The 12,504-nt window shown below is 44.6% G+C and overlaps 1 protein-coding gene across 1 annotated transcript in view; it reads right to left on the bottom strand.

Annotated features, from left to right (window-relative positions):
* The window catches only part of CPM (carboxypeptidase M), an 84,899-nt gene that overhangs the window by 13,181 nt on the left and 59,214 nt on the right, over nucleotides 1-12,504 (bottom strand). Inside the window, exons 4-7 of the mRNA XM_080660711.1 lie at nucleotides 10,290-10,462; nucleotides 8,327-8,511; nucleotides 6,883-7,053; nucleotides 3,351-3,503 (exon numbers count right to left, since the gene is read on the bottom strand). Coding sequence (XP_080516837.1) covers nucleotides 3,351-3,503; nucleotides 6,883-7,053; nucleotides 8,327-8,511; nucleotides 10,290-10,462 — 682 coding nt within the window. The remainder of the gene's footprint in view (nucleotides 1-3,350; nucleotides 3,504-6,882; nucleotides 7,054-8,326; nucleotides 8,512-10,289; nucleotides 10,463-12,504) is intronic.

The raw sequence follows: 12,504 nt of genomic DNA, 5'->3' as shown, positions 1-12,504 counted from the left end.
AGCTCCAAAGAGATGCAGAGAGAGCCAGTACTATTACATCAGGGGAACAAAAAAATAAAATTTTGAAAAAAGCTCAGATAATAAAGAAGAATAAAATCTGAGACTTAAATTTTGTGGGCCCACCTGAAAACGAGGTAGAGAAATGTAAAGCTCTCGTTCCCTTGGAAATGTATCAGCTTCGTGAATGAAAAGCCTGTGTCTGGCAAGAACTGGAATTCTGCGTCTGGAATGCAGAGTCCATGCTGGGTGGAACTTGGAGACTGTGTGTCCACTCCCTCTTCCCACCGAATGACCACAGTTGCCACCTATTCTGCATTGGACGACAGATTGACAGATACCAATCTATGACCCACAGGCTTCTGGAACTCAGCACGTACCAGATTCTCTTAGGACAGATTGCTTAGGTTTCTGGGTGCTGTGGGCCATCCCCCAAACCTCAGGGTTCAGATCTGCTTTGAGGAGAGAGGTCATCAACAGGTCACATTGTGTCCCGCTCATCTTTGCTTCTCCCCAGAGAGGGGGACAAGCATTCCAGGCCCCTAGAATCAGACTCACCCTCTTTTGCTACCTTGGCCTTAAGGTCTGCAATCCCTATTAAAATACTAATGGCATTCTTCTCAACTAGAACTGATCCTAAAATGTATATGGGATCATGGAAGACCCGGAATAGACAAAGAAGCCTTGAGAAAAATAGTGGGAGGAATCACGCTTCCTGATTTCAAACTGTACCAAGAAGGTATAATAATCAAATCAACATGGCATAACAGATACAAAGGTCTGTGGAATAGGTAGAGAGCCCAGCAGTTGACTGAAACTGCCGTTTGGACAAGTGGCTTGCTCAAGGTTTTGCATGGGCAGATGACAAAACAGCGTGGGCCTTCCTGTCCTCTTGGCCAGGCCCCTCCATTACAGCAAGACAGGCCAGAGACTTCAGGTGGATCAAAATCTGAGGCATCTTACTTAGCAAGTGGCGAAACTGTGCCAGTGAATGTGACTTTGACAAATATCAACAATTTCCTTAAACCAGAACAGTGCCAAGAAGGAGGTGTTTGCTCCCATCACCCACAAACAAAGATATTCTTTGGCCGCCTATTGGGCACCAGTATGAAGAGAACCTTTCTTTCTATCTATCAAGTAACAATAACTACACTGTACCAGTGTTTTCAAATAGGGTTTCATGTTAAGCTAGAAAACAAACACCTCTGTGTTAAACCACAAGGGGGCAGGGTTGATGTGCTGATGAATATATTTTTAAGTGAGTTGTGCATATCTGATTATAGAGCCAGACAGACACATACAGCTTCTTTATAAGACCTAGTGTAAATGGACTTGTTCGCCTTCCAAATTAATAATGGCAATAGCTATGCTATAGTTTGTATGCTATTGAACAGTTTACAAAGCTCCTTCACTGGCAATATTGTGTCAGCACGATAAGCTACTTCAGGGCCTGCCTTAATTTAGTGCTTGGTAAGTAACCTTGACAAGTAGGTTGAAATTCCAAAAATAGTGGTGTAGTTCCATGGGGCACATTGCATGTTCCGTTACCCTCCACCGTTGATGCTGATGAGGAGGAATTTTAGAAAACAATAGGCAGAGTACACACTAAAGGATCGATACAGCCATAAATACAATAGAAAGGTTAAACTAGTATGTGTCTCATGAGGAAATCTAGTGGATAAATACTAGAATATTAAGCTAGAGAGGACCCCAAACAAACTTTGATGACAATTAGGAGAAAGACACAATAAGCTTAATAAATGTTGTTATGCCCTGGCCAGTGTGGCTCAGTGGTAGAGCGTGGGCCTGTGCACCAAAGGGTCTCAGGTTTGATTCCTGGTCAAGGCACATACCTGGGTTGCAGGTTTGTTCCCCGGTCCCGGTTGGGGCATATACGGGAGGCAACCAATCTATGTGTCTCGCTCACATCAATGCTTCTCTCTCTCTCTCTCTCTCTCTCTCTCTCTCTCTCTCTCTCCTTCTCCCTCTCTCCCCCTCTCCCTAGCTCCCTTCCAGTCTCTAAAAATCAAATGGAAGAAATATCCTCGTGTGAGGATTAACAATAAATAAATAAATAAATAAATAAATAAATAAATAAATAAAATGGTATTAATATGCTAGTGAAAAAGAAAGATGAAATTTTGTAGCATCTTTGATTGCCACAGGGAATCAACCTACCCCATATATGTCTCAGCCAGTTAGACACAGTCCTGGGAGTTCACCAGTAATCTCTGCGTACTCGTGTTGGGGCAGGGGGCATGGGAATGGGAAAATGAGTAAGAAAGGTGGAGGGCCATCCATGTTTTGGATAAGTGGTCAAGGAGAGCTCTTAATTCTCCTTGTCATCAGTCCTGTACCTCTGTGCTTCTTACTTTTCCCTCCTTGGTAGCAGGTGGGAAGCATCTACAAAGTCACAGGAATGATGCAGTTATGCAGCAGGCACACAATACAAACCTCTTCAACACAAACATACACCCCCATGTGGCTTGATGTGGTAGCAAAACTTTTGTGTCAATTCTTGATGTTTCTTCCCCCAAGCCATTCTGAATGGAGAAACATAACTTTAACTCTGACAATGAAGAGCCTTCCACACTGGCCCAGAGAGCTACAGATGTCAAATGAGCGTGAACTGTGTGGGACTCCGTCACCACCACCAGCGGGTGTTTTCCTGGATCAGCAGCGTCGGCATTCCCCAGGGAGATGCTAACCATTCAGGACCCACTGAATCACACTCTGGGATGGGACACGCCCTGGGATGGGACCCGGCAATCTGTGTTTTAACAGACCCCCGCCCCCCAGTGAGTTGACTGCTCATGTTTGAGAACTACCACTCTCCCCACATTTGGTCTGTTCATCTGTGATAAAGGCAGAGAGCTGTCAAAAAACGGGCTGGGAGGATTCCCAGTGCCAGGCCATTTGGCAGAGTGAAGGGTGGGTGGGAGGGGTGAGAGCTAATGGTGCTCCATCGGCATGTCCCATGTTCTCTGAGTCTGGGACATGGCCTGGCGGGTGACAAGCAAACTTGGCTCTTTTCTAACTGGGTGATGATGGAACAACCCGTTTTCCTGATCTTTAGCCAGCTCTCCAGGTCACTCAACATGTACAGTTAGAAGTTCTTGATATCACATGCCCACATTAAAGCAGCACACACCGTACTATCCCTTATATGAACCTGCGGGCACAGCATTTCTCACACGCTGCAGATGCTCACGCAGAGAATTCTCAACCATTTGTTCTGTACGAAAGTGGGGCTGGACTGAGAAAACACAAATAGCAACTTGCATTTTCTCAGTCCAGAGGTTCTGCTAGATGTTATATTTTGTAACAGGAATTAATCAGGAAATCTTACAAACCTAGGTGCACCTGTTTTATGTATTCAATCAGCGAGGCTTTGTTGGAATCCCAGAAGAATGGAAGCTTCTCCTCGCGAGGATATTTACAGCATGACAGCTCCAACGTAATTTCAAAGCACTGGGCCCAGATGTAGTTATAATCCTGCATTCCACCTAAGCACAAACATAGTCAATATTTTTAAGGTCTAAAATTGGAGTGAAGCCAAGCGTCCCAGCCCTTGAGGACCAATGAATCAGACAGTTGCACGGAAAGTACATGTAAACAGGAAAAGGTGAAGTTGGCATATTAGCATATAAAATCAGGGCTAGACAACTCATTACCCAGGCATTACTGGGCAACCCTAAATCTTCCCATATGGGTAACTAGATCATAGCTGATTGAAGTTCAACTGTGCCTAAAATTAAGTGAGGGGCAGGGGAAGGGTCCTAGTTTGTAATCATACATTACAAAAAGGATGTTTCAAATTATCTTTCTTTCCTAAATTACATTTTAAACAGATGTACACTACAGTGACACTTCTTTTTTTTTTTTAAATATACTTTATTGATATTTTACAGAGAGGAAGGGAGAGGGATAGAGAGCTAGAAACATCGATGAGAGAGAAACATCGATCAGCTGCCTCCTGCACACCTCCCACTGGGGATGTGCCCGCAACCAAGGTACATGCCCTTGACCGGAATCGAACCCGGGACCCTTCAGTCCGCAGGCCGACGCTCTATCCACTGAGCCAAACCGGTTTCGGCTACAGTGACACTTCTTTAAAAATATTCCTACAGCCCTAGCTGGTTTGGCTCAGTGGATAGAGCATCAGCCAGTGGACTGAAGGGTCCCTGGTTTGAGTCTGGTCAAAAGCACACTGCTTAGGTTTCAAGCCAAAAGGGGGTGCAGCGGACAGCTGATCAATGATTCTCTCTCATCATTGATGTTACTATCTCTTTCTCCCTCTCTGAAATCATTAGAAATATTAAAAAAAAATTTTTAAAGCTAAGTAGTACACTAATTTGGAGGAATAATCATGGCCAACATTTAATGAGTGTTCACTATTGCTAGGTACTGTCTAAAGAGCTTTGTATCGACTCATTTAAGCCTCACAGCAATTATTACCCACACCAGAGGCCCGATGCACGAAATTCGTGCAAGAGTAGGCCTTCCTTCCCCTGGCTGCCGGCCCTGGCTTCCCTCTGGCACCCGGGACCCGGCCTTCCCTCGCAGCCCCAGCTTCGTCCAGAAGGATGTCCGGTCTAATTAGCATATCACGCTTTTATTATTATAGATTTTACAGATGAGAAAACTTAATCAGAGATGGTAACATGCCCAGGGATTCTAGCCAGAGGGTGACAGACCAGGGCACAGGCTCCTGCTCGAGCGGCCATGCTCTCAGCCATGACATCACGCTGTTTCTGGAAAGGAAAAGGGTGCTGTGCTGACTCTCCAGTCAAGAGGCCCAGGCACTCCTGCTCTGGGGTTGCTGGAATCCACACTTTCCAGTTCTTCTCTCTGGAGAGCCTGTTTTCAACGGGTTATAATCATATTTCATCTTTTCTAAAATGCAAAACTTTTCATATTTTAAGATCTCTGAATTAGGATGTGTCTAAAATTTGATGGCTAAAAAAAAATCATTGTGTCATTAGTTTGGCTGGAAGCATTTTTTTCTTTCTCGGTAGTATATCGTATTTTACAATCAATGGCATTTTTTATTTGATGAGATAAAATAACTCTGAAGGAAGTAGTTTCTGCCAGATTTTAATTTGTTATACTTGATATCTGCCCAATAAAATACATATTCTCAACTCCATTAGGGTATTTGGGAAGTACTAAAGTAGAAAAAAATTTCATGCTAAAAAAATGGTCAGAATAAATCAAAATATTATTTAAATATTAAATAGTATCTATGTAGGTCCAGATTCCAGCCAGGAAGAATTTCTCTGTCCTTCCTATTTTTTAAAATAGAGTTTTGTATTTCTCTGACCTCATTTTCACCATGAAATAGAAGAGGGAAAAAGTGGAGAGAGAATCAAAACAAAAGCGCTTGGCAGATGGCTATGTCTCAGGTAGACAGAACTTTAATAGTAAAACAGGTGTGCAAAGCATGCGGGACTGAGAATGCCAAGTGTGGAGAGTGTATGCACCTCTGGACAAGGCCCGTCAGGCCTGGCTGACAAACATCCAGGCCGAGCCAGAATGCTTTGTTTCAAGCTCCTTAAAGTAGCTGGCTCTGTCTGCCTTTTCCTCTCTGAAGGATGCACAGCTTACACACAGGCACACTTGGAAACAATTCCTGGCAGCAAGGTTGGGTTCCTAGCTAATTTCCCACACATCTGGATCTGCCTGGAAGTGTGCACAGTGTATCTGAGGCACCGCTCTGCCATCGGGCAGGAAGGGCCCTTTCCTCCCTGTGATGAGCAGGGACTAAGCAGGAGCCCCGAGCTGGAGGCGGGGAGGCTGTAGGACAGTGCAGAGAAGTCTGGGACGTCGTGGTGTTTAGCTGGCCCTGCTGCCTAGCACTCGTGATCTATGCTTCTTTATATTTCCTGGAAAGCTGGAGCAAGCCACCCAGACACCGCAGTGCCAGCGTATGCAGGACTTCCTGATAGCCTCTGCACCCAGAGGGACAACTGGGGAAGTGCCTGTGTGCAGAAGTGTAGCCTGAAGCTTGCAGCCGGGAGGGTCAGGCCAGCCAGCCTCGAAGGGGCATTTTTCCCTGATGCCGTGGAGACCCACTCCAGCACACTGTTTTCCCTCTCACCCTTCCATCCTAAGTCCCTTCTATTATCTCAGTTCCCAGACTAAGATGAGTTCTCTGACATCCCTTATATTAGGGCTTCTGATTTATTATTCCTTCTGATAAGAGCATCCCCCCTCCCATGTTTTCTACCTGGCAGTCTCCTGACCTTCCCTCCCTCACTGGCCATCCTGTTCCAAGGTTGGAAAACTGGAGGCCCCCCTCCCACTGTATCCAGTCTGAAGAGTATTTTGTTTAGCTTGCAAAGTGGCTTTTAAAACATGAGCCCTCATGTACGAATCCAGCTTGTTCTATCAACTGGAAGATCTGGCAGCACTGGGACTCGCTGTGGCCTGACAACAGTTACCTGGATCTCAGCAGCAGCTGTCCCATCAGATGAGACGTAAGCATTACGTTTCTCCAAGGTCTTTACCACTTCCTATTGTGTTTTGGCTTTACACCCCAGTACACTGTACCTTTTCTCAATTCCATTTTTATTTTAATTATACTGCCATTGCAATGCTTTAATTGCATGTCACTCTTCCCTATCAAACTGGGGGTGAAGAGCTGTGACCTGTTCATTTTTCTTGGCACCATTCCTGACTCATCGTAGAAAAAGCTGAACAAGCATCTGAGTGAATGAAGGTGGCCTTGGCAGTGAGGAACATGTCTGAGCATCTCTCAAATGACCATCACCCCCCACTGCTCTAGTGATGGAAGGGACCGCACGGTGCCTAACACACTTACGACAACCAGCGGGTAGCCCTGGTGCAGGCAACAGGAGCTGGTAGAAATGGAGAGAAACTCACCTTTGAGTGGATACCAAGCGTATCCATTTGTAATCCCATTCGGAAAGTTCATTTTATTTTTACACTGATCTCCTTTCTTCATGTTGACATTTTTGGAGGCGTAGGAATTTGCAAGATATTGAAAGACATCATCATCAGGAGTTAAGCTCCGGGAGTGTAATGTCCCCGTTGCTGTATGTGAAAGACAAACCAAGACCACTGTGTTGACATTAGAGTAAGAGGCAGCACACAGTGCCGTATGAGCAGGAACACCAGCACATCACACCCAAATTGCTTAGAGCCAAATCCTCTACCCACTTCCGTGAATGCTCCCTCCCCTTCCTTCCTAGTGTGCAATGAGCACACACAAGGTGACATCACACAAAATAAGCCATCTATAAATCCAAATCCCTCCTCAATCAGCTTAACAGTTAAATGTCCTCTTAGTCACTCTTGCCAATTTCTGGAGGTCAGTCAAGTTTCCTTGGGTGCTGTAGGGGTTAAATGAAACCACTGTCATGTTTTAGTCCTGGGTATACCTCATCCTGCAGAGTTTTAAGAGGAGTCAGCAATTATTACTCATACTAGAGGCCTAGTGCACAGATTCGTGCACCAGTGGGGTCCCTCGGCCTAGCCTGCAGGGATCGGGCCGAAACCAGCTCTCCAACATCTCCTAAGGCAGTGGTTGGCAAACTGCAGCTTGCGAGCCACATGCGGCTCTGTTGACTAATGAGTTTGCCAACCACTGACCTAGACTCTCGATTCCAATAATTACAGGCTGTTGTTGTTCCTTGTGATTAAGCCCCTATCCCAGTGGTCAGCAAACTCATTAGTCAACAGAGCGGCAAACCACGGCTCGCGAGCCGCAGTTTGCCAACCACTGCCCTAAGGGGTCCCAGATTGCAAGAGGGTGCAGGCCAGGCCAAGGGACCCCACCAGTGCATGATCAGGGCCAGGGAGGGATTGCGGGAGGGCTCCAGGGCGTGTCCAGCCCATCTTGCCCAGTCCCGATAGGTCAGACCCCATCAGCAAGCTAACCTACTGGTTGGAGTGCCTGCCCCCTGGTGGCCAGTGTGCATCATAGTGACTGGTCAAACGAATGGTCGGACACTTAGCATATTGGGCTTTTATTATATAGGATGATTGGCAAAGAAAGGTAAGTTCTAGTTTTATTTTCCCTTAGCTATGCTGCCTCTTGTGAGGTCATCAAAATCCCAATTTTACTGTTTCACTGGTGAATGTCAAGCAATCCTGTTGTTGCTTGTCAATTCAGCCATACTGTCATAAGTATGGCTGAATCTACTGTTTATAAGTTGTAGGAAGGATGGCTCAGGGTTGAGAAAATGAGGCTCTTTCTCCCGCTACCAGAGAAGTTACATGGGGAGAGAACTTATCCCTGTTCAGAGGTAGAGTTTACAGTTTCACTCTGGGCTCAGGCAGCCAGGGCCAGCCCAAGTTTGCTTACCTGAAACACCATTATCGAATGGGTAACTGGCCACCAGGGCACCACCGTGGAGGTTTGCCGAGAGGACAAACGTCTCTGTTTTCAGCCACTCCATGATTGCCACAGTTTCAGGCTGCCTTGATTCATTATTAAATTCAAAAGCATCGGGGAAATTTCTATTCAGGTCATAGAAGTTATTATTTTCCCTTTAAAAGAAAGAATTTTTTAGGGTTTACTGATGGCATGTGCAGGAGAGGATTCGTGCAACGTGTAAACATTTTATTTGGGCTCCAGGGGGTTTTTCCCAATGAGTGCAGGGGCGGTGGACGGTTGTCTTGGCCGTCTCCAATGAGCCACACCTGGCACTCACACACTATGCAGCCCCCTCTCCTGGGACTTGCGGGACAGTAGCTACTGGGATGTAAGCAGAGGTTTGAGTGTTTCCATTTGGGGGCTGTTGCTCTTTCCACCCCCTTTTGGGACCTCGAGATCCCTACGTTAGCCACGTGGAGAGTCCACACAGAGAAATGAGGAACCCAGGTGACAATCGGCAGTGAGACTTCAGACATGTGGTCCCACCTTAGTTGTCTCAGCCAGACCCCAGCGGAGGCCCAGACACCATGGCATGGAGCTTAGCCACCCTAATCTCTGCTGCGCTGCCCAAATCCCTAACTTACAGAATTGAGTCAATAAAAAAGAGGTTGCTTTAAGTCCCAACATTTTGGTTTGTTGCAAAATATTTGATAACAGAAACCACTGGAAAGTGCTACTTGGAAAGGGGACTGGCCATGTTTAAATATGCTAGAAAACCTTAAAGGGGGTCACATGGTGAGATTTTATTTATTTTGGGTAGAAGCAACCAAACTTTTAGTTGCATGAATATAAATGTATATTAGGCATTTGAGAAATTCCAAACTGCCTGAGTTGAAACCAAATAAACTATTTAAGTCAGAAATACCACTTTCCATCCTGACAGTGCTCTCGCAAACATGGTGAATGTTCCTAAAACCTGCTGGACTTTCTGTAAGTGTGGCCAGCACCAACCCCACAAAGTGACACAGGGCAAGAAGGCCAGGGTTCTCCGGGTGCGCAGGGACAGCGGCGCTGGGACAGGAAGCAGAGTGGCTAACGTGGGCAGACGAAGCAGATTTTTCCACAAAAAGGCTAAAAGTACCAAGAAGATTGTGCTGAGGCTTAAATGCGATGACCCCAGCTGCGGATCTGAAAGAGCGCTGGTTATTAAGAGATGCAAGCATTCTGAACTGGGAGGAGATAAGAAGAGAAAGGGCCAAGTGATCCGGTTCTAAGCTTCATATTTTGTTTTATTATGAAGAAAAAATCTTGGAAGATCTGTTCACTTAAAAACAAAAATACTGTAAGACTCGCTCTTTTTGTTTTTATTAGTTCTTGTACTGGCTTAATAAATCCAGTGGTAATTACTGAGGGCCTCGGTACTATGCTGGGCCCTGGGGATTTAACAATGACGAACACAATGGACAGGATTCCTGACCTCAGGGAGCTTACAGTTTAGACGTTAAACAGGAAATCGGACATTGAAAATGGAGCTCTGGGAGTAAAGTGCCAGGTGATATGGGCATAATTAGGGACCTAATACACGCTAGGCCGGGCAGGAGGCTTTGAGGACGTGCTGTTTGAGGAGTGGGAAGTGTAGAATGCCTGTGGTGAGAAAGAGCTGCAAGGTTCAGAAGATGAAGGCTGTCGGAGCCGCTGAAGCAGGTGAGGGAGGAGGAGTGGCGAATGAGGCAGTAAGGAAAAGCAGCCATATTCGGACTTCACTTTTCATCCTGAAAGCAACGTGCAGGCAGCCCTGGAGAGTTTTCAGCATGGCAATGATGTGGCACTGGCTCTGATGAGTTCCCTAACTCCTCGCACAGGGCCGAGGGACTCTCTTAAGGGGCTGGGGGTGGGGAGCTTTTTGTTATTTTGTTTTATCTTAAATAAAGATCGACTAGCCCATCCTTACCTTCCATTAGTGTAAAAACAGTCAGGCTTTTTGACAGCTTCGAATCCATCTGGGTTCATTGAAGGCATGATGTGTATCCGGGTACTATTGATTAAACGGGTGATTTCAAGGTCTTTTCCGTCATTGGTTACGAGATAGTCAATTAAATGGAGCAGCAGTTCCCGCCCTACAGTCTGCACGTGGGAAAAGGGATATCATTAGGTCAGAGAACAGTTCAAATTCCCCAGCAAGGGACTCTACACGTGGTAAATGTAACCAAAACCAGTTGTGAGAGAGACCCCTGTTTCTCAAGCACACTGACACTCTGGTGAGTGGCAGTCAGTCATGGGTGTGCAAGAAATTATTCATTAGAAGTTCTTTTAAAAGTTAATTAAAAAATACCCATCTGTAAATAATTTACTTTTAAAAAAGGAATTAGAGTGAACCCAAAACACTAATTTGAAAGAATATATGCACCCAATGTTCACTGCAGCATCATTTACAATTGCCAAGCTATGGAAGTGACCCAACTGGATAGACCAGTGGATAAAGAAGCTGTAATATATATATTTCTTGGCCATGAAAAAGAATGAAATATTACCATTTGCGACAGCATGGATGGACCTAGAGGGTATTATGCTAAGTGAAATAAGTCATTGAAAAAAAATACATTGCCAGAGGTGTGTGTGTGTGTGTGTGGGGGGGGGGGGGGGTCCTAATATATGGTAAGAAGAGAAGATTTCACTTTGGATGGTGTGCACATGGCACAATATACAGATCTTGTAACATAGCAACCCACATCTGAAACCTATATGTTCATGTTGACCAATGTTACCCCAATAACTTCAATAAATATTTTTTGAAAAAGGAAAAATATCATATTATTTCACTTATATGCATGTGGAATCTAAAGAGCAAAATAAATGAACAAACAAAATAGAAACAGACTAATAGGTACAGAAAACAGACTGAGGATACCAGAGGGGTGGGGGCCCGGGGATCTGGGTGAAAAAGTACAAATGATAGTTACAAATAGTCATGAGGATATACAGTACAGCATAGGGAATATAGCTAATAATATTATAAGTAACTATATATGGTGCCAGGTGGGTACTGGAAATATTGCTGTACACCTGAAACTAATACAAAATATTGAATGTCAAAATAAATTAAAATAATGAAAGACTCTGTGTCACTACCATTTTGCTAGATATGTTTCTAATGTACATTTCCATAAAAGCACTAGCCGGTTTTGGCTCAGTGAATAGAGCATCAGCCTATGGACTGATGGGTCCCGGTGTTTAGACTAATCAAGGGTACATACCTCGGTTGCAGGCTTGGTTCCTGGCCCTGGTCAGGGAGCCAGGGAGCATGTAGGAAGCAACCAATCGATATGTCTCTCTCACATTGATGTTTCTCTCTGTGTCTCTTTCTCCCCCTTCCACTCTCTAAAAATCAATGGAAAAACATCCTTGGGTGAGGATTAACTAAAATTAAAAATAAAATAAAAGCATGACTCTGAAAATAAAATGGTCATCACATCCCCCTAAAATTATCTTATGCACCAATGATTGGTAAAGAGATCTTGCTTTACAATTCCCAAGGAAGAGATTTACTATTTTTCTTTTTCTTTTTTTAAAGTAATTCACATTTTAGCCTTATTATGGAAAGATTTTATTATTGATTTCTCTCTGTAACCCTGGCTTCAAGGAGCCTGTTTCTGAGTAAGGAATGTCTGCCTCTTACATAAGATCAGGTGCTGCTGAGCGTTCGGAGATGGGAAGCCGTGCAGCAGGTGATTAAATAGAGACAGTGCTGCGGAGGCATTAAAGTAGGCAGTACAGGAAGAGACCCTCCCGTTACAACCCCACTGTGGGAATTCATTGCTGGGACCAAGGATGAGCAATTCCTTTATGCTCCACACTGGCAAGCAAGCAGAGAGACCACTTTTTACGAATTTTTTTTATCCGAATGAATAAACACAAAATAATTGGGACTAAGAAAATTTGGCATATGCAAATTATTTATGCACAGGTAGCCATGAAATTCAGAGTGGAAATATTTAAATCTGACTTCGATTTCTTCCTACTAGTTTCTATCTTTTCCCCCTACTGTGATTTTTAAAAAATATATTTTATTGATTTTTTATAGAGAGTAAGGGAGAGGGAGAGTTAGAAACATCGATGAGAGAGAAACATCAACCAGCTGCCTCCTGCACACCCCCTCTACTGGGGAT

This window comes from Plecotus auritus (genome assembly GCF_963455305.1).
Source record: "Plecotus auritus genome assembly, chromosome: 3".
Lineage (NCBI taxonomy): Eukaryota > Metazoa > Chordata > Mammalia > Chiroptera > Vespertilionidae > Plecotus > Plecotus auritus.
This window is presented reverse-complemented; position numbering and strand designations above follow the sequence as displayed.